The 22,899-nt window shown below is 50.6% G+C and overlaps 1 protein-coding gene across 1 annotated transcript in view; it reads right to left on the bottom strand.

Moving 5' to 3' along the window:
* Positions 1-6,324: 6,324 nt before the first annotated feature.
* Positions 6,325-22,899, bottom strand: part of LOC102442753 (transcription initiation factor TFIID subunit 4B-like) — a 63,180-nt gene continuing 46,605 nt past the window's right edge. Inside the window, exons 13-15 of the mRNA XM_023747039.1 lie at positions 22,842-22,899; positions 18,651-18,761; positions 6,325-7,702 (exon numbers count right to left, since the gene is read on the bottom strand). Coding sequence (XP_023602807.1) covers positions 7,535-7,702; positions 18,651-18,761; positions 22,842-22,899 — 337 coding nt within the window. The 3' untranslated portion in view covers positions 6,325-7,534. The remainder of the gene's footprint in view (positions 7,703-18,650; positions 18,762-22,841) is intronic.

The following is a 22,899-nucleotide window of genomic DNA, read 5'->3' as shown; positions in this document are numbered from 1 at the left end:
ACCATTCGGAAGTACGTTGAGCTGATGGGGGATTCTGCTACAGGAGCACTCCACTTCCACACGAGAAAAGATGGCAGCTCCCAACAGGAACCCCAGCTCCCCCCTCAAGAAAATAGAAAAGGAGCCAATGAAATCCCAAGTCAGCAGAAGAATAAAAGCAGTAAAGGTCAGAACAGAAACCAAAACAATAGAACCCAAAACACAAGAGAAAAGCACTAAAATCAGAGCCTGGTTCTCCGAGAAAGTCAGGGACAGTGATAACCTGTGGACACCCCGATGGGGGAGACGCAAGAGGACACAATAGGGTCTGGAACGCGCTGAACAGCGGATCACTGAAGGAGCCCAGATGCTGAGCCCGGCCTGGCCAACGGCCGCACCAGGGCCCCATGGAATCGTCGGGGTTCAGAGAGGCACCCAGATTGACAAACAGGTTGAGTGCTGCTCGTGTAAAGTTTTCCTAGATCCACAAACGTGTCTCTAACAAGTGTAATAACCTTCCAAATGACACATTTGCAACCCAAACACTGCCAGTAACACTATATATATATACATATATATAATTTGTTACTCTCTAGGAATCTAGAGTTTCGATGAATTTGTAATGAATCTTTTAAATTACTTTTTTTATTTGACAAATTGTCTGACTTTAAACATTAAAATTTTTTAAAAAAAAAATAGATTCTTAAATTCTGTACTTTGTAAAACAAAGAGTGTTTGCCAGAAAAACAAGAATAGTTATGGCTTATATTTCAAGGATGCTTCGTGCCTGGCCATACACCCGAATCCTAGCGATATTCGGGTTTGGGAAGGGGCTGCCTGCACCGGGAAGGAACTACAGGGTTAATCAGAGCGACCGGATGGGGTGGAGGAAAGAAACTGAAACAGTCAGATCTTTCCCTCGGCCTCAGCCTCTCGTCTGAACGAGGCTGATGAATGAGTTCATCTTCCACACAAAATAGCCTTTGTTTTCCTCTGAGCTCACTGGCTGGCCGCTGCGGAGAAGAGGGAAGATGGTTTGCCTCAACTTGCCTACTTACCGCTGGAGCTGTTCCTTTTCAGGTTCACGATGCAGGCAAAGTATTTCTTGAAATTTGCCTTTATTTCCGTGTGAACCACTTTTGCCCAAACTTTCACGTGAACATATCCAAGCCTCCAGAGAAGTTGAATTAATAGCACGAATCGCACCAGGGGCCCTTCGCTTAGATCCAGCGGCTGCTAGCATTTCCCCACATTTGCTCGCCTCCTGCTCTGTGTGTGTTTCTGCTGAACCATTTGAGAATACACTGCAGCCATCATGACACTTCAGCATGAAGTCGCCAAAGAAGATCATACTCCACTTAAGGTTCAAGAAATTAATCTGGCCCTGACCGGTTTGGCTCAGTGGATAGAGCGTCAGCCTGCCAACTGAAGGGTCCCGGGTTCGATACCGGTCAAGGGCAAGTACCTTAGTTGTGGGCACATGCCCTGTAGGGGGCGTGCAGGAGGCAGCTGATCAATGCTTCTTTCTCATCAATGTTTCTAACTCTCCATCCCCTCTCTCTTCCTCTCTGTAAAAAAATCAATAATATATATATATTGTTTAAAATTAACCTGTTGTGACAATCTCTCACACACACACACTCACACGGTGTCGAGGTTCCGGCTTCCCTCTGTCCCAGTGATTGTTTTTAGAGCGTCTTGTGGGCTCACCTGGAGCCAGTCAGGGACCACACGCTGCGGTCAGCCGCCCTCTCGCTGAGCACTTTCTAACCCACACTAAGCACCTGACTTGCCACTCGCACTTAGTAGGGATCTCAGGTAAACAAGAGCTTGATTGTGGAACTGATTCAGAAGCAATAACCCTTGACGTCAAGTCCCAGCACAGACGCACTTCCAAAGGCGGAAGGAGCCGTCTCATTAAATCATCCTTTTCATAAAAGACATAACTCGCTGAGAAATGGCGCAGGGCAGTGCAGTCCGAGGAAATGCTGCCGGTCCTCACACACACATCCCCCAGGAGCCATTGGTGGTGTGTGTGTGTGGCGGGGGGGGGGGGGGGGGCGGGCATTGGCACATCCGTCTGTCCAACCTCCCATCATCTGCGCGAGTCAGAAACCCCGTTTTTGTGGCAGAATGGAGACGGAAGAGGAGCAGACAGGGGCCGAGAGAGAAAGCGGAGATTATGAGGAGGGAGAGGGGCAAACCCATGAGATATTCCCAGGTAGAAACAGCAGAGCTGGATGGCCATTAGCTGTGGGCGGTGAAGGAGAGAAAGGAGTCAAGGTGATGCCACAGCTTCTACCCCAGGATCCCGGGGGGTGGGGGTGGGGGGGCGCTTAGAGAAAGGGAGCAGAGGCCAGGAGGAAGCAAAGGGCCCTCAACGGGGCTCGATTCCGGTCAGGGCACATGCCCAGGATGCAGGTTCGATCCCCAGTGTGGGGCGTGCAGGAGGCAGCCGATCAGTGATTCTTTCTCATCATTGATGCTTCTATCTCTCGCTCCCTCTCCCTTCCTCCCTGAAATCAATAAAAATATATTTTTTTTAAAAAAAAATAAGAAGCCACTGCCCCTGTTCTCAGATGACTCAGAGTTGTTAGGGAGATCCGTGGGAACAGACACAGACCACAGCATGGAGGGCAGGGGGTGAGGTCAGAGGTCAGGCCCGGTGCAAAGGTGGGGCTGAGAGGCCTTCCTGGAGAACAGGCTTGAGATCCCGAGAGGAGGGCGGCTGAGGTCAGGGACGGAGAAGAGTTTAAAAGTCAAACACCGGCATCAAAGGCACAGGACGCACATGTGCAGACCCGAGAAACTGCCCTCGCCCGTCCCCACCCAGACCCTGGGTCCCCAAGGCGCCCCTCAGATCCCCGCGGAGACGGGCTCATCCACTGCGCACTTGCTCTGGCTCACAGAGCCCACAGTGGAGAGGACCAGGACCGGGAGGGGAACACGAGGCTCGGAGGGGTTGTAACCAGGAGGGGTTGTAACCAGCCGGCGATCTAAGACCGGCACCGAGACCGGCTCCCAGGCAGCCTCCGGGCCGCTCTCTGCCCCCCCTCACCCCCGTCTCCTGACTCCAGCGCAGGCCCCCGCCGGACACAGGCCGCACTGGGCCAGTGATGGATGGAGAGCAGCACAAGGCAGCTCTAATGGGAAACTAATGGAAACAGTTACTTCCCTGAGAAAAACGACCTGTCCTATTGATTTTTGACCAGCCCTGGAATTGGCATTGAGTGATTTTATCCTACAGTGCAGACAGGCGGAGGCAAGGCAAGGGGGGTCCGTGGCCAGGGGCAGGCTGTCGGCCACCAGCAAAGCTTCCCCCGTGTAGGGCGAGCAGGAGGCAGTCAACCAATGATCCTCTCTCATCAGTGATGTTTCTCTCTCTCCCTCTTCCTTCCTCCCTGACCTCTGACCACTCCTTTCTGACCTCGGACCACTCCTCCCTGACCTCTGGCCGCTCACTCCCTGACCTCTGGCCGCTCACTCCCTGACCTCTGACCACTCCTCCCTGACCTCTGACCACTCCTTTCTGACCTCGGACCACTCCCTCTGGCCCGCTCACTCCCTGACCTCTGGCTGCTCACTCCCTGACCTCTGGCCGCTCACTCCCTGACCTCTGACCACTCACTCCCTGACCTCTGACCACTCCTCCCTGACCTCTGGCTGCTCACTCCCTGACCTCTGACCGCTCACTCCCTGACCTCTGACCACTCCTCCCTGACCTCTGGCTGCTCACTCCCTGACCTCTGGCTGCTCACTCCCTGACCTCTGACCACTCACTCCCTGACCTCTGGCCGCTCACTCCCTGACCTCTGGCTGCTCACTCCCTGACCTCTGACCACTCCTCCCTGACCTCTGGCCGCTCACTCCCTGACCTCTGGCCGCTCACTCCCTGACCTCTGACCACTCCTCCCTGACCTCTGGCTGCTCCTCCCTGACCTCTGGCCGCTCACTCCCTGACCTCTGACCACTCCTCCCTGACCTCTGACCACTCCTTTCTGACCTCTGACCACTCCTCCCTGACCTCTGGCTGCTCACTCCCTGACCTCTGGCTGCTCACTCCCTGACCTCTGACCACTCCTCCCTGACCTCTGACCACTCCTTTCTGACCTCGGACCACTCCTCCCTGACCTCTGGCTGCTCACTCCCTGACCTCTGGCCGCTCACTCCCTGACCTCTGGCCACTCACTCCCTGACCTCTGGCCGCTCACTCCCTGACCTCTGGCCGCTCACTCCCTGACCTCTGGGCCACTCACTCCCTGACCTCTGGCCGCTCACTCCCTGACCTCTGGCCACTCACTCCCTGACCTCTGGCCACTCACTCTCTGACCTCTGGCTGCTCACTCCCTGACCTCTGGCTGCTCACTCCCTGACCTCTGGCCGCTCACTCCCTGACCTCTGGCTGCTCACTCCCTGACCTCTGACCACTCCTCTCTGACCTCTGGCCGCTCACTCCCTGACCTCTAGCCGCTCACTCCCTGAGTGGTCAAGAAAGGGAGGGAAGTCAGTTATTAGGAAAGACTCCTGCGAGCACTCAGGACTGCTGTCCCGTACACCTGTGTCCCGCACACCGTTTCAATCCGGCCTCAGCCCAGGGCATGGATTTAAACAAAGCTGCCCTAGAAGCGGCTCCAAACCCAGCAGAGGAGCCTGAGCCCCACTGTCCCTGGGGCCCTGGTCACCCTGTGCACGTCTCCCAGGGCTGCGAGCCGGCGAGCCGAGCAGGGCTGGTGGGAACAGCCTAGTCTAAGGGCTGGCGCGGCTCCGCCCCTTCATCGCTGGCTTAAAAACCTTGGGCTAATTAATACCTTGCATTCTTTTTTAATATATATTTTTTTCTGTTGAAAACTTTTTCTTTCCTTGTTTTTTTTTTGTTTTTTGGAGGGAGGAGGAAGAGGGGAAGAAAGAGAGAGAGAGAGAGAGAGAGAAACAACGATCAGTTGCTTCCCATATGTGCCTGATCAGGGACCGAACCCACGACCCGGATATGTGTCCTGACCACGAAAGAAGCCACCACCTTCCGGTGCACAGGACAACACTAGCCAATGAGCCACCCTCAGGCTAGTGACTTGCATTCCTCAGCCTCAGCTCCACATCTGAAAAACTAAGGGAAGTGCTGTCCCCTTCGCCCACTCCCAGGGCCTCTAAAGGTCTCATGGAAGAAGGGACACAGGAGCCGTACGGAGCCAGAGGCCACGAGGTGACCAGACATCAGCTGAGCTGGGTCCTCCCTGGGCAGGTCCGGCCTGGGAAGGGGCCATGGTCAGGGCCCACCATGGACCTGGGGCATGAGGTCCCCTGGGGAGGACGGGCCAGGGCTGCAGTCAGGGCACAGCCCCTCCCTCCCTGATCGCACGGTCGGAGGAGTGTCCTGCGGAGGCTCCACCCAGGTGCCGGCTCCAAGGTGATTAAACAGATGGGTCTGCTCCCGGGCTCTGGAGGCAGAACTGCCTCTGGCTCCCGGGGCCCAGGGCAAGGATGGGTGAAGCCCCTCCTCCTGCCACTCACTCCAGCCCCTGTGGGAGGTAGGGACGATGTAGCGAGGGCTATAGGGTTAAGCCTCAGACTGACCTGTTGGCAGAACCACAAACAAGTCCCAGCTTAGAGGGCACCGCCCTCTTAGGGTAATTAAGCTTGACCTTATGACAATCCCTAGCTCCTTCCTGGGGAGCTAACGGGCTGTGGGAGATGCAGCAAGTGCTGCCAAAACAAGTGAAACTCACAAGAACATTGTAGCTATGGTGACCACTACCTTGTTTTTCTCTGACTATAAAATAAAGCCTCAGCTTGCCGGCTGGATCTCTTTCTGTGTCCTCATCCAGCCACAGGAGTTCTACCAAGCCCCAGCTGTATTCCCTTTGCCTGTCTTTTCTTTAATCCTTCACCACCCCTCCTCAGGCTCACCGAGCCCTTGGCTGTGCTGGCATGGCACAGGGCGAGGGGTCCAGGCTTAGCAAATGCACAGCTATTTCAAAGAAAGGGATGCAGTCAAACTTGAGTCTGCAGGGAGGCTCTGGACCAAAGCTGGCACGTGTTATCAGACAAGGACCGTCACACACCCCGCCCCAGCTCCAGGGCTGACCACTGAAGATACTGGGGTTTCTTTTTAGACGTATTTTTATTGATTTCAGAGGAAGGGAGGGGGAGAGATAGAAACATCAATGATCAGGATCATTGATCAGCCACCTCCTGCATACCCCCTACTGGGGATCGAGCCCACAACCCGGGCATGTGCCATGATAAGGAATCGAACTGTGACCTCCTGTTCATGGTGTGATGCTCAACCCCTGAGACACAGCGGCCGGGATAATGATACTGATTTTCAAAGGCAGAGACTAAACAGAGTTACTCTTCTAATAAAATAATTATTTTAATGAAGTATTTGAAATAATTTCAAACATCTGATCAATAAGATTATACACAAATATGAGAATATGCTGCACTTTACAAAAAATAAAGTTAAGCATTTAAATATACAAAAACAACTTTAGGTATAGATCTCTTTGTATAGTACTTTTAACATATACATAATTTATAACATTTACACAGTAACTTGTGGAACGAAAGAGATGGGGCCACTGTAAGCCGTGCTGGAGCACAGTGTGGCCATGACAGCCCCACCGGGAGGCGGCCTACTTGAGGCACTTCCCCTGGAATTCTTTGGTTCAGAAGCAGAGCTTCCCCACTTTTGTAAAACTTTCTTGGAGAATTTATTCTCTTTCTGTGACTGACTACAGCTACCATTTGTCACCAGCCACACAGGTGGCATTTAAAACAAAACAACAAAACAAAGCAGGGTTTGCTTTAGCAAACATCAGCCTCCTCCTGGGTGAGTCTATAGAACATGCTTCTCAGATACACGCAGAGCCGAGTGCAAGAGGTGCTAGCCCTGCCTTCTGAGTCCAGAACCCCCACAGAGTCCCTATTAAAAACTTTAAACCACCAATTAGGATTTGTTTAATGCAACAAGACGCTTAAAACATAGGGCAACTAAAAGAGTTTACAAAACTGTCCTTGAGGTTAAAGAGATACACAGAACAAAGAAGAGCTTCGCTTTGGAGACTGCAGTTTGAAACGTTGCTAACATTCCTGTTGTCGGGCTGGTTGTTTTCCATCAACAAACCATGGCCCTTAGCTCTGGGCCTGCCCTGCCGGGGGCACAGGTGGCCACTTCCGGTTTATGCTCCGTCTTCCTTTTCCCTCCTCAGTGTGAGGAGGGCGTCAGTCCTTCTGGTAGCCTCCGCCTTCACCATTTGCAATGAGGTATATGTATCAGCAGCTACACCTGTCAGATTTCCCCACAAGCTGGGACTCGCGTGGTGGCAGCCGCAGCACATGGACGTGAACTGTGGTTCCTGCACAGGAGATGGATGCGTCTGAGTGACCTACCTCACGACCCGTTTCCAGGAGGAAAGCTGAGTCCGCCCCACGACGTGCACTGAGACACACGGAAGTTCATGACTGTAAACAAGGGCCCCCAGTGCGGAGGCCCTGCAGGGCAGCTCCAGGCCGAGCCTTCGAGCCTTGGCTGGAGGGACAGCAGGCGGGAGGCGGGTCACTTCAGAAGCGCGAGGTAGAGGGCGCGCGAGTGCTTCATGTCCCGCTCCTGCTCCATGCAGAACACCAGGTCCCGCAGGCAGACCCGCGTGGCCCGCGGGCGAGGCAGCTGCCTGCTGCCTGCCAGGCTGCAGGTCCCGGGAGCCAGAAGGTTGTCTTTTAAGCCCTGAATGGAGGAAAGGGAGAAACACGTTAAAATAAGCACCGGTCAGTGCTGGAGACGACACAGCGATGCCGCTCGGCCCTGCCTACAGGATGCACCCTCGTGGGGGCCCAGCCGCTGCTCACCCAGCTCAGAGCCCACATTCTCGGTCTTCCCGGGCCAGGCAGCCTCCTACCGACTTCTCTACTCCCGGCTCCATTTCACGCCCTTCTTTGCTGCACAGACTGTCCTCTTTGGGAGTGACGGGGATGGTCAGCTGTTTTGACGGGGATGGTCAGCTGTTTTGAGTGGTGATTCCACAGGTGCATGCACTTCGAATGTGGGGAGTCTTCTGCGTGTCATCCATATAATAAAAGCCTAAGCCACCCTTACGGCAGAACGATCAGAACGACCGGTCGCTATGATGCGCACTGACCGCCAGGGGGCAGATGCTCAACACAGAAGCTGCCCTCTGGTGGTCAGTGCACTCCCACAGGGGGAGCGCCACTCAGCCAGAAGCCAGGCTCACGCTGGCGAGTGCAGCAGCAGGAGCCTCTCCCTCCTCCGCAGCAGTGCTAAGGAGCAGCGAGCAGGTGGACAGTAAGAAGTGAGGGATCCCGGACTGCGAGAGGGCACAGGCTGGGCTGAAGGGAACCCCCCCCCCGCCCCCCCGCCCCAGTGCACAACTTTCATGCACGGGCCTCTAGTTATAGAAATAAAAGGGAAAGGCTTAAGCGGTTCAGATCCCACCACTCTATGTTCCAAACACCTTCTGGTTCCGTCACTACCCTTTTAGAACCACAAATTCTAATCATTCCCTCCACATTTTTGTTTTTTAGTTTGCTTTGTTTTGATGGAGAGGAGGGAAGTCCCGCTTTACGGTCTCCAAAACACTGGGGTCAAAACAAGTCAGCTTCCATGGCACCCCTTGTCCTGAGAGCTACTTGAGCACCTGCTAAGCGCTCTCCACACATAATCCACTTTCTTTTACATAAAACTACAGCATGTTACATGGGTAACATTCCATTTATCAAATGAGGAAACTAAGCTTAGATAGGTTAAGGTCACACAGCAACATTAGCTGGGACTCAATTTCTCATTTGATCTAAAGGAAGGCTTGCCCTGGCCGGGTGGCTCAGTTGATTGGAGCACCGTCCCATATCAAAAGGTGTCAGGTTCCATTCCCAGCCAGGCAACCGATTGATGTTTCTCTTTCCTCGACCCCTCCCCCGCTTTTCCTCTCTTTCTAAAATCAATAAAACCACATCCTCAGGTAAGGATAAAAAATAACAAAAATAAGTAATAAATGGCGCATTCTCAGTCACTGCTATATGGCCCATCACATCAGGTACAAACCCATCACTGGCTCCCCCCTCCCGACCTCAGTTCCCATCGCTCCTTTACAGAGCACCTAACTCCAGCCGAAGGCAGAGATCAGCCAAAAGCCACTCCAGGCCAATCTACTCATCTTCTAGGGCCATTTCAAGTGGTCTACTCCCTCTCTTCCTGCAGGGAATTCTCGCTGTGGCAAGCGCCTTACACAGTCTATCACAGCATTTGCTGCCACCACCACCCATGCCCACTGGACCACAAGTTCTCGGAGGACAGGGACTATCACCTCTATGACGTCTAGGACTTAGAGAACACAGACGAAGGTAGATTAATAGCAACACTTCCTGAACTGGATGTAGTGGTTTAAACAGAACCAATGTGAGTTCTAACTGTGCCTCAGTACGAGTGGATAAAGGAGGCGTGATACATATACACTATGGAGGACTGTGCAGCCTGAGAAAAGATGAAACACTGCCATTTGGGACAACATGGACCTTGGGAATATCGTGCTTAGCAAAGTAAGTCAGACAGAAAAAGTCAAGAACCTATGATTTCACTCACATGTGGGATATAAAGCTGAAAGCAACAAGTGAACAGATAAGAAAAACAAACCAAAACTCATAGACACCGACCACAGCATGGTGGTTATCAGAGGGGAGTGAGGAGCAGTGAAGGGTAAGGGGGTCAAATATAAAGGGACAGAAGAAGATCTGACTTTGGGTGGTGGGCACACAGTGCAAAATGCAGGTGATGTATCCTAGAAACGGACACTTGAAACCTATATAATTTCATTAACCAATGTCACCCCAATAAATTTTTAAAAAATGAATGAAACCCAGGACACCTGTATTAAGAGTTTTCGAAATATCAAAGTGTACATTATTTAAAAAAAATAAGATTGGAATAAAAAATACAGAAAGGGTACTTTTATGAAAACAAAACCCTCGATCCTCTCATTCTTTTTTTTCTATACTTCGTTTCAAAAACATCTTGATCGGGTGGGAACCTCCTTTCTCCACCCAGGACTTACACAAAAAAAGCTGCTTCCCTAACACAGGAAGCAGACCTTCTGGTTCTGCTGCTATCCTTCTATAGCCATCACATTATCATTATTCCCTCTACATTTTTTTTAATGGAGGGGAGGAACGGCCTTCTTATGATCTCCAAAATCACTGTGGTCAAAACAAGAGTCAATTTTTTTAAATTTTTAAATCCTACCGGAGGACATTGTTTCCACTGATTTTTAGAGAGCGGAAGAAACACACAGAGAGAAACATCCATGTGCAAGAAATATATCGACTGGCTGCCTCCTGCACAGACCCCGACACGGAGGTCTGTGCCCTTAACCGGAATCGACCCAGAGACTCTTCAGTCTGAGGGGTGAAGCTCTAACCTGTGAGCCAACCCGGCGAGGGCAAGTCAACATAATTTCAACTTAATTTACACATATTCACAGAATGACTGGGGGGCATCTACCTAATGGTCAAATAAAATCTCCTTAAAAGATACTATTCAGCTTTGGGGGATATGATGTCACAACCACATTTCTACACTCCTTAAGGTGAAAGGTGGAACAAATGTTGGCTTGTCGCTCCTGCAGGCTCTGGGTCAGGAGCCATTTGTACAGACACAGGCGACTTCGGCCAGGAGTGGCGGCAGCACCAGCCGTCCCTTCTCCCTGCGGCACTGCCACCGGGAGGTGGTGTCACGCAGGTGTCACCTCCACTACTGCACGTTACCCCATTGAAACGTTTTCCTGACATTTTTGCAGAAGGGGCCCACCGCTTGGGATTAAAAAGTAAACATTAGGAAGAGAGTTAAGAAGGTGTGTCATGGGCAGTGAGTGGCAATGTTGTTGTATATTGGACTTATCTGTTTAGTTATACAGCGCGCGGAAGTAGAGGCACTTTTGAAATTGGCTACATTATGCTAAAGCTGAGTCTCTATACATTTACAGATGTTTTCTACCAAGAGTTTGCCCAAGATCAGTTATATAGTGTTTTATACAAATTGTGAGATTAAACGGTCAGGTGGACGCGCTATGTCTGGGCAACTCTACCTCCATGTAAACACCCAGAAACATGTCCTTTGTTCATCCACAGACACACGCAGGGAAGTTTAGCACCACATTTCCTGGCAGCCCCAACTAGGAACAACCCAAAGCCCATTGAGAGTAGAAGAGATCTCGGTGGAGCAGTCACACAAACGGAGTCCTACAGCAGTAACCAGCTGGGCACCCGGGGGAACATCACAGCAATGTTAGATGGAGGAGCAGACACAGGAATATACACCGTGTGAGTCCCTTTCTCTGTGGATGAAAACAGGCCTGGCTGCAGAGGTGAGGACAGAGGCCCGAGGGAGAGGACAGTGACTAGAAGGTGGGGAGGTTTGCTGGTGATGTTCTCATTGGCGCGTTGGTGCTCTGGAAAATCAGAGCCTCTGACCGGGTTCTTTTCTGGATCCATGTTACATACCTCAAATAAAAAACACTTAAAAAAAACCTTGGTTAGGTAGGAAATAAAAGGGGGAGTAAAGAGGGGAAAAGAGAAAAGAAAACAACGCAAAATTGTTAAGCAGAAAAGGGGTACAAAGACCTAATGATCTGGGTGAGGAACAAAGGGGTCACAGGTCATGCGTGTCACGTGACAAGCCTGAAGGGCCCGGGCAGAGCCGCATGGCAGCTGCCGGCACAGGGTTGAAAAGCAGGTCACCCGACAGGATGCGGCAGCGCCCGGGGCAAGGTTCTAAATGAAGCCACCCAAGGGGCAGGCGGCCCAACAGAAGCCCTTTCATGCTTCACACTGGCCCAAGGTGACAGCAGCCTCGCCCCTAACACAGTGACCGCCTGGAAAGTCAGCCCTCCTCGAACCCGGACACAACGCATGCATTTTATTCCCGGGCTTGTGATCTGGGCGAGTCCAGTCAGACTTGTCATTTTCACAACGACTGGCAGAATCATCAGCCACCTCTCCACTGACCATAGGAAGGGGGCCGGGGGCGGGGCCATGCACAGTTAAGTTAAAGCCCTTTCATCATCAGTTTCATTCTCTTCCACCCACGAGTCCTTTCCCAAAGCTACTCCGCACTGACTTCTGGTCTCACCACTGTCAGTGCCAAAGAGCACTGATGGAGCTCAGAGACCAGACTCTGAAAGGAGGAAAAAAAGACTGTGCCCACGTGCTATTCATTTCTGAGAGGGTTTCCCCATCGACGCTCTACATGAGGATATGCCTTAGCCGGGACTCTTCCTCTGGATGAAGAGGGTCAAGGGAAGGCGGAGTCCAATTAGGAGGAGAAGAAACGATGCCTGAGCAGGGCACACAGGTGCTCCTGGCAGCACAGCGAACGGGAAGCCCGCGGCTGCTAACAGGCCGGCCACGGAGTGAGCCTTCACTGTTCAGTGACAGCACGCCTCGGATTTCTGCTTTTATAACCAAACTTCTGAGGTGCTCTTCTGCTCTAGTAAGAAAATAACGGTCACGTGTTTCATCGTGAAGGTGTCTGCTGGCTTCCTTCTCAAAGAGCTGATTCAATACCCGTCTTTGCAGGGACACGCATCATGGCCTCTGCCCCTCACTGGCCTGGCTGCGAAGAGTCAGCAGACAGGATATTCACGAGAACTGCAGACGCCTCGAGATTGTCTGTGGTGTTACGTTTCTCATCGTCCATAACCTGATGCCATGTATGACAGATCCTGGCAGTCACAGGAAGCCGCCACGATCCAGCTGGAATTAGCGAGGTGTCTCATTACCAAGGGTCACTCTGCTGCCTCACCAAAGGGGAGCGGACAGACACCACCTCGGGACGATCTTAAATCCAACCGGGACCCTTGGGCTTCCGGGCCTTTTAAAGTCTCTTGAGCATTTTTAAATAGAAATAAATTCGGGTTTCACAAAGAAAAAAAACTGTCAGTCACCAATTTCAAAGAAATAGCACCATTTTAAGAATGACACAGTAATTTTAAAAATGCACTTATCCAAACACTCATTCCCTTGGCCTCCTAGAGCAGGTTCTGTGGAGGAGCCCTTAGGAGCCTTTCTGCTGCTCCCCCGTCCTTACACGGCTGCCGCCCTACTGAGAGGCCCAGCCCTACTGAGAGGCTGCCGCCCTACTGAGAGGCGCAGCCCTACTGAGAGGCAGCAGCCCTACTGAGAGGCAGAACCACCGGGACCGCCCAGGGCCCGTCTCCAGGGCAACTCAGCCCTGTGCGGCCCACGTGTTCATCAGCTCAGAAGTTGCCTGGGCTACTGGGCATGGGCTAGCGGCGCGGAGCAGTTTTGTGTTGGGAGCGTAAAACAGGCAGGAGGCCACCACTAGCTGTCCCCCCGCAGGCACCCCACACAGCACTGAGCGTCTCTGTGCCTCCGTTTCTAACCTGCAAAGTGCAGGCAGTGTGGGTGACTGCGGGTGGCGGGGGGGGGGGGGGGGGGGGCCCTTCTGGAGCTCCACGGGACCAGGGCCTGGCAGGAGCACACACTCAACAACAGGCGGCCCTCACTTTAAGAAATTCATTCCTCAGTCGGTTGGGAAGCAGGCGGCTTCCAGACAGAGATGCGCGTAACCCTCGATCCAGGCCTTTCCTTCCATCCCCTGGTTAACTGGACGTTCCTGCCACCTTATTCTCTCAAGTCCTGGCTACCTTAGAGCTCATCTGTCCTGCCACTCTCCCCTCGCCCGCCCCACACACACCCTCGTCTGCCCGCCCCCCCTCGTCCATCCCAGTGAAAGTTTTAAATGTAGTGGAGCTCTGAATGCCAGCAGTGGTTCTCAACCTTCCTAATGCCGCGACCCTTTAATACGGTTCCTCATGTTGTGGGGACCCCCATCCATAAAATTATTTTCGTTGCTACTTCATCACTGTAATTTTGCTACTGTTATGAATCGTAATGCAAATATCTGATATGCTATATGTGTTTTCTGATGGTCGCGACCCACAGGTTGAGAACCGCTGGCTAAAGCTAAACACTAGACTAACGGGCATTTCACACACGTGGCAGCAAGTGAAGGGCCTGTCCTGGGATAGGGATCCCATAAGCTCCTGCAATCACAGCGAGCAGCTCTCAGCTGGACAGACCGACCACGCTTATCAATGGGGTCTCTAGACGCTAATGTCCACCTCTCCCAGTCCACCCCGAATCGTAAGACTAAGGAAACAGACTGCGTTCCTGAACCCGAACAGTGAACCAGGAACGAAAAGGCAATGCTCACTAGCGAGCCGGACAGCTACATCACATTCCTCAGACCGCCACCCGATGTTACTCTCAGCCCATGTTACCTCGGCAGCTCTCAAGGGACAACTCAAGTCTCAGCCTTTCAGGGGAAAGAAAGCAAGAACTAGGCATGGGATCAGGGGGTGAAATGAAAGAAAAATGACACATCTTCTGAGTCTCGGAGGCAGGATCCCTAAAAAGCGCCCTGGCTGCTTGGCTGTGTGACAAGAACTCGGACACCGACATCCAAAAGACCGAGCTCCCAGGCCTGAAGGACAGCGGAGGAAAAGGCCCGGCCGAGGCTGACTGCCCTCTGCTGGCCAACGAGCAGGACTTTTAAGCAACACATTCGCATTTATTACCTTCATGTTATTCTTTCTGAGGTATTTCAGAACACTGACAACCCTGCATGTTAACTCGAGAATCTTGTCACTTCTAAGTCTTCTATAAAAGTAACATGTCCAACTAGACTGATGTGACATGCAGCCATGGGCTGAGTTCTAATGGCTGCGTAATGAGAGAGCAATAAGGATATCCTGGTTGTCCTGTGTTAATGACCCCCATCTTTACCCAAAAGAACGCCTTCTGAAATTCTAGACCTCATTTTCAATTTCCTCATGAGGTCTAAAACGGAATGTCCCACACAGTCACCATGTTTCAAGTCCTATTCCTCCCTCCTTTTTTTTTTTAAAATATATTTTATTGATTTTTTACAGAGAGGAAGAGAGAGAGACAGAGAGTCAGAAACATCAATCAGTTGCCTCCTGCACATCTCCTACTGGGGATGTGCCCGCAACCCAGGTACATGCCCCTGACCGGAATCGAACCTGGGACCCTTCAGTCCGTAGGCCGACGCTCCATCCACTGAGCCAAACCCGTTTCAGCTCTCCCTCCTTCTTTTCTTTCTTAAAGGTCAGAAACTTCCTATGACCAGTATGAATATTACACTGCAATGAGAATATTTCTAAAATAATGAATAATCCGATAATACTGTTTTCCTGCTTAAAATACTCCAATGGCAAATATCTCCTTCATGACCAGGTCCAAGCATCCGAGTGTGACAAACACGAACGCCACGAGCAGACCAGAGCTCCCCCGCCGCCTCCTTTCTCATTCCTTTCTCCTCGCAGACTGTGACCATGCACAGGACAGCTTCCTCTGTCCCCACAGCCATCCCCTCCCGGCCTCCTCCTCCAGGCCTCCGTCCCATCCTTGGACCACATCACCCGAGTTCTTTAAGATCAACACAGGCAGCACTTCCCCCAGTGCCACAGACACACACACCACGTCGAGACGCGGTGCGGCTCCGTGTGGGTAGCAGTGCGCTGTATCTGACTCCACCACAGGCATCCAGTGAGGGCAAATACCTTGAACTTCCTCACTCGCCAGGAGGCAAGGATTTGTGCCTCTGAATATTTTAGTGTTTGGCACTTAGCTGGGATCCCGTCAATGTTTCTGGTACAATCAGGTGTCTAGTGCCCAGTAACACCGCTGAACAACAGTGAAAATGAGCCACATTATGGGCTTTAGGGCATTTACATGAAGACCCTTCTGTCATCCTTAGCTGTAAGCCAAATACATTTGGGAGAAAAATATACCGTCTTTTGATGGCTTGTTCCCAAGCATTACTCAGCCTTCCAACAACGATCTCATCCACTCACTGCCATGAAGCTGCCACCACACATGATATCGGAAATGAAAACATATGGGGACGGATAAATTACAATACGCCAATGAAACGTGTAGAACAGCTGAAGACATAGATCAGATGGACACATTATGTCATTATCTAAAAAAGCAGATTAACAGAAATATTACTGTACTATGAATTTTGTAAAAATATGATAGGATGTGGATAACTTTCTACAATAAACCTATTATTTTTATGAAAATAAACATTTTAAATATAATAAAAGCCTAATATGCAAATCAACCAAATGGCAGAATGACCGGTTGCTATGATGTGCACTGACCACCAGGGGGCAGATGCTCAACGCAGGAGCTGCCCCCATCCCGCAGCCCCAGGCCAGTCAAGGTGGGTGCCAGCGGGAGGGGAGGCGATGGGTGGTGGCGGAAGGGAGTGGCACCAGCACCAGACTGGCCAAGGCCCTGCCGGTGGCCCACAGATCGGCCCTGATTGCCGGCCAGGCCTAGGGACCCCACCCATGCACGAATTTCATGCATCGGGCCTCTAGTTTTAAATAGAAAATTTTCTATTACAGAACCAGGGGAGGAATGCTGACATAAATGCCTAAATAGAAACAGTTTGAGGAGCCAAAAGGGTTATGTGCCAGGGAAGAGCTGACAGTGAAGGACCCGCTGGAAATACAGGAAGGAGACAGAAGGGACTCCAGACACGAGATGAGAAAGGCCAGGCTTCGGAACGCCTGTTAGGCATCTGAGCGGAGCCAGGCTTTGGAAGTGGGACAGTCCCCATTTCACATCACATGAGGCAAATGCTGCTTTTAACACTCTGAGTGCCAACCAATATCCTAGGAACTGTGCTAAAATTGCCAAGGCATTTTTGCTGATTTTACAGCAGTTTAGGAAAAAAATTATGAATCACAAGTGAATGAAGTTACATATTCAAAAACTTAAGGAAACCTTTACTACACTGACATATTTAGCAATATCATCATCACTAATAAAAGCAGACTTAGAACTGGACGCCATTTTGAAGCTTTGATAGCGCTCCCGGCACTTTTGGCGAAAGACAGGAGCGCGATTGCACTCCCCGGCAGTGTAGGGGTTAATACCCAAATGTGTCCTTTCTCCGTGATGGCAGCAGAAACAGCAAGCTGTCTCGTACCCTGGGAAGGTCAGCACAACATGCTCCAAACCACTGGACTCCTAGCAGGGCACCGAGACGGCAGACCCTGCGCTTGTGGGGTGCTCCCCCTGGCATGCATGCATCTCACCAATGTCCAGATTATTGCCTCTCGCTCACTAGTTCCAATAGCTTGGTATCAGCATTTGCATTCGCATAATGCCCTGGAAGGAGAGGCTATCCAGGTCTGGAAGACTAGCTTATGACAGTGGCCTGACTGAGAGGTGGTTAGTGAAGGTATACTGCTGAGCCTGCCAGTCGAAAGCATCTAATTCTGACGGTCTTTACTAGTCAGAAGAGAGGGAAAAGCACGTACCAGACCCATACCTGCACACCAGGTGCCAGGGGCTGCCCTGACTTGCTCTCGCAGCAGCCACAGCTGAACACTCACCGCAATGGAAGCCACACCCGGGTAAGCTGATATGAGCAATCACCATCCCTGAGAGACACCTGTCGTCTTTACTGCCCCACAGTGAGCTGAAGGGCTGTGGTCGGAATCACCACTGCAGCACCTTTCCCACCGCCAATGCGGCTCTATAACCTCCTGGGGGAACAATTTCTCATTTGGTGGTTAGGCCACGTTCTAGTGGCTCTGCTGGGCTCTCTCTCACTCCCACTCAGGAGCCCACGGAGAGAGCTCTAGTAGGCGTTAAGTAAGTCTATTCCAATCATGCATCCAGAAACACGGAAGCAAGCACCTCCGCCTACTGGGAGATGGGCCTCAGCCCAACCCATGAACAGATGGCACACGGTGGTGCTTGGGTCCCCAAGAACTCCTCAGGCCCAGTGTCCAGCAATCCCTAGTCTAGTAATTGTCCCTGCGATGCCCAGTCACTCCAGTAGCCGGCTGTGCGTCTTGGGAAAGGCGAGGAGGAGATGCACGGCAGACATGTGGGTTGGACAGCCGGGTCTTTCCTCAAGAGGACCTGGCTTTCCCATCATTCAAGGTCTCTGGGTCCAGGAACTGGCTTAAGTCCACGGATGGGCTGAGGGGCTCTAACTCCGATATCTGCTGACCATTGCAGTAGCTACACCTAATTAGGCTTTAGCAATTAAGAGCCACCTGTGTCTGCCACCAAGATTCTGCCACTCCCACCGACTTTAGGATACTGGTTTGATGGCAACCATTTCTGTCATGAAAGAGAACAGCCACCAAAACCCCTAAGACGCTGAGGTGCCCGCCCCTCACGAAGGTGTCTCTCCGAGCTCTGTGGGAAAGAACAGCTGAGGTGCGTGGGAAAAGAAGCCGGCAGATTCGATCTTCACAGACAAGCTGGATTCAGACACACAGGAGAGTGAGGGTTATGTAAGACTGCTACAAAGAATGCACAGAAATAAAAAGCTGAGAGAGCGAGCCTCAGTTTGACTAGAGATGGAATATGGGGAGAAATACAAAGTAAGTATTAAGTAGGAGTAAAGTTCAAGGAGATACATACCTTACAACCGGACAGAAATTTAGGTTTTATAAAACAGGCAAAGGGGAATTTTCAGAAGCATCTGGCAGCAAATGCGTGCAAGGCAGGGTAAACCATCTGCATGAATTGCTTCCCTTCGGCTGGCTTTGCTGACGTGAAAAATAAAGTAGCAGGCATTCCATACCTACCTCACTCCCAGGCCCAGCCTCCAGGGGTCTCTTCCTCCGCGGCCCAATGGCAGCCAGGGCTGTGAGGTTCGCATCTCGCTGCTGGATCTGTGCGAGCTCCAACTGCTGCAGCTAGAAGATGGGAGGAAGAAAGACAACGTTTACACACAGTGCTCAGAGGGAGAGGAGCCGGTCGTGGCGCCTACTTCTGTCTTCGTCACATATTTAAAAAGAGTAGATGGAAAATAGGAAATAGTGCATGTGTCTGGTGAGACAGGCAGTCTCCGGGAGACACGAGAGGTCACTTCAGATTAACAGAGAATAAACCACAGGTAACGGAGTCGTAAGTAAAGCAGAAAACATTTAACTAAAGAAAACTAAGAACAATTTTCTATTTGTTCCACAAATGACAGGAGAGCAATCCTTCTTTTAAAATGTGTTTGCTTATATATATATATAAACTAGAGGCCCGGTGCATGAAATTCATGCACTGGAGTGGGGAGGGGGGGGTCCCCTCAGCCTGGCCTGCCCCCTTTCATAGTCCAGGAGCCCTCAGGTGTGGGAGGTGACCCAGCATTCAGGGGAAGGTGACGCCCCATCACACCTCTGCTGCTGCCACAAGATGGCCAGCAGGAGAGGGCAGTTGGGGGCAACCGGGCCAGCAGGGGAGGGCAGTTGGGGGCAATCAGGTCGACAGGGGAGCAGTTAGGTTTCGATCAGGCTGGCAGACAGAAGCATTTAGGGGTAATCAGGCAGGCAGGCAAGCATTTGGGAGCCAGCAGTCCCAGACTGTGAGCGGGATATCCGACTGCTGGTTTAGGCCCAATCCCTGGGATCCCAGATTGGAGAGGGTGCAGGCTGGGCTGAGGGATACCACCCCCCTCCCGTGCACGAATTTCATGCACCGAGCCTCTAGTCCTTTCTATAAACAAAAATCCAAAATTCTTCAAGGTACAGGTTTTCTAATCTCTTATGCGTTTTAATCATTCATTACTTATTCTTTTGCCCCGTTTCTACAGGTTGCACTGTGACACGAACATGTCAGCAGGTATATGTCCTGCCTTCATTTTTCTTCCTTCTAGTCAATAAAAAATGAAAGTGGGAATGCTAGGACCTGTTAAAAAGGAAGTGAATTCTCTGTCTCACTCTGCACCGTTGCCCTGAAGTCACATTTCCCGATGGAGAAAGAAGACACTCAAGAGGAAAGAGGGTTGTAGTGTAGATAACAAATGCGCACAGGAGTCAGGACGTTTGCGCTCCAAGGTCAGACGGCTGCCCTGACAACTCTGGATGGTGGGGTGAGAAAGGGAAACATGAGGTGAGGGCTGGATGGCCATCCAGGGCACCGCACACACTCGGACACGTCTGCAGCTGCATGTAACAAAGACGTGCCTGCTGTTTGAAACTGGAATTTGGCAATTAGGAATCTATCAGAAACCTCTCTCAAGCAAGGAGGGAAATGGAAGAATGTCAGTGCTTGCGGTTTTCTTAAAGTGCCAGATGAGAACGCCCACACTGGGAGAAGTCACTAGAAGGATGACAAACATTTGACAACTGAGAGAACGCTTATATTTTTTCAGGCAGAAATGGAAAAAGGGAAGAAGCCCTAAAGTTGAAACAGGGAGAGGGACCCACAGGGAAGAAGAGCCAGATCAGAACTCTCATCCTCACCAGGCGAAAGCACACATGGACCATGACCTTATGCACGAGGGGATTCAAGCTGTGACTTAATATTTATGTGACAGACGTCATTGCTGACACACTTCCTGGCAACAATCAAGCTGCAACTTCTCTACACAGCTCTAGAGTCCTGTGTTCAGAAAACGCAGTCACTAACCTGTTTCCTAGGACCGCCTGGCAGATAGGTGGGAAAGGAAAGAACGGCAGCTCTAAATCAAGGAACTCTAAGAAATCTGTGCTAATTTTCACAAATGGACAAAGAAAATGTGTCCCCCCCCCCCAAAAAATATCAGAAACTAAAGCTTTATGCTCCATACCACGGTGATAACCATGAGCACATCCCAAATGACAACCTGACAAATGGCCAACTCCATTTTATTAAGAGAGGGTCAGTGATTTCTGCAACTAAACAAGTATGGTATCCCTCTGTGCTGGACTCTAAATTAGGCCCCTCAGAACATTGAAGTCAGTAAGAGCTCTGGGGGTCAGGGGAAATGAAATGACAATATTTTACTTTATCAAACATTTGCAACTAACACAGAGTGGCTCTGTTCTTGGAATAGGGCCAGTGTATTTGATTTTTTTTTTTCAATCAAATGAATCCAAGATAGAAAACTTTCAAAATATTTTGGAAAGAAATTATATTGAATCCATTTAATCTTGCTAGGAAAAGGAACTGAATGAAGGTGGCCAGGGAGAGGGGAAACACAGGCTTGGTACCACCTGCTCTCATTAAGAGACGTACTGTTTGTTCACATTTACTCTTACAAATTAGAAATAAATGCTGCCTACCAATTCATCTCTCAGGAAATAATTATACACAATATAAAACACAAACAAAGAAACAAACAAAACCATCCCACAGAAACCGCAGGAAAAATTAATCTCAGATTCAGATGTTTATGAAGGAGGAACAGGCAGGTAAGATCTTTAAGGATAAAAGGGTGAGCTTTATGATACATTATTTTCCAAAACAGGGTTACAATGAAAAGAAAGTGCATAAGCATCTTATCAATTCTTAATTAAAACAAAGAGGGCTACCCCTGGCCCAGAGCAGTAATAGCTGCCCATCCCCAGATAATCCATCACCGAGCCAAGCTTGCTGATAAAGGATTACAGGTACAGTTCTCAGATACTATTTTTACATAAGTTTCCCACTGGAAAGACATGAGCATGGGAAATGTTTTGCTGTTGAAATGGAATGTTTCTGGTTTCGATTCTCTTTACTGGTCTCCCAGTTCTCACCCCAATCCAGAACCCTGCCATTCAGAGCTCATGTGCTTTCCTTCTCTACTTGAGTGTAAAAACCCACCCTGACTGTAAGATTTTTACTAGATTTCCATTTGTTTTGCCTCAGCTCCTACATTAATCCACACAATCAGGGCCTTTAAAACCTTCATGAATAACCTGCTGCTGCTGGCCCCTCGGAGCCGCGTGCAGCGATGTTAAGCAACAACAAATTTCATAGTTCAAGAGGCGCAGTTAAGGAAAAGGTGGCTCAGGAAGTCACTCTGATTTAGCACAAAGGTCCTTAAAATTCCATGAAATCAGTCAAGTAACTATAGAAACCAGTTTCTTCAGCTTCATATCACACGTCTCACACCTCGATTGTCTGTCTTATTGTCTGCTGTCAGATCCGTAATCAGAAATGTGAACGGGCTGGATGATTTATTCAGCAGGGAAAAGAATCTGTAGGTCAAGTGAAAAATTTCACACACACACACACACACACACACACACACACACACACCAGCTTCAACCTCAGGTACTTTCATTTCCTTCTGTTCTCTGCAGCTCTGGGGGCAACTCCAGTGAGATCCAATATTAAGGCTCAATTAAAATAAGCTCCAATTAGTGGAGCTTTTTTCTCTGGGGCTAGAAAAGTCAGGAAATGGATATTGGGAAATGTAAAAAGTCAGCTACTGAGAGGAGGCTGCAGACATAAATGAACTTATTTGTTGATTTCTACAGTTGCTATGCAGAGGCCTCTGGGAGTAAAAGCTTAACCAGTCTAAGCTATAAACCAAACCCCTGCAGCCAAACATGAACTGTGTGAAACAAGGCTCCATTCCAGAACAGAAAACTGCTGGGCCCAGAAAATTAAAAGCCAGAGGCGTTTTCCATTTAAAACTAAATCCCAGGACCGCCTCCCAGCCAAAGAATTATAAGCAGTATCAGATTTACAAAACGAACAATTACCCTGGAAAAATGTAGCCTATTGTACAGTCCCAGATGCTAAATCTCAGAAGTTACTTTTCCCCCTTAATCCCACATTATTTCCCTCCGAGTGTGCTGCTGGAGTTCACAAAGAGCCCTTCTAGGCAGGCCTGTGCCTGGAAGCAAATGTTAAAAGGAGAGCGAGCACATCCTCACTGACCTCATTCGAAGCGCTGCCCTTGCCCTCGGCGGCTCCCGTCCTCCCAGGGCCTCTGCACATGGCATGCACGGCCAAGGCAGCCCTGACTCCCCGCCAGGGGAGAGCTGCCAGCCGCCCCCCACACAAAGGCAAACGCGGGAACTCGGAAGTCCTACCTCCTTGGCTTTCTGCTTCAGTCTCAGCTGCTCTGGGTCTTCTTTATTGGCACGGCTC

This window comes from Myotis lucifugus, unplaced genomic scaffold, assembly GCF_000147115.1.
Source record: "Myotis lucifugus unplaced genomic scaffold, Myoluc2.0 scaffold_782, whole genome shotgun sequence".
NCBI classification, from domain to species: domain Eukaryota; kingdom Metazoa; phylum Chordata; class Mammalia; order Chiroptera; family Vespertilionidae; genus Myotis; species Myotis lucifugus.
This window is presented reverse-complemented; position numbering and strand designations above follow the sequence as displayed.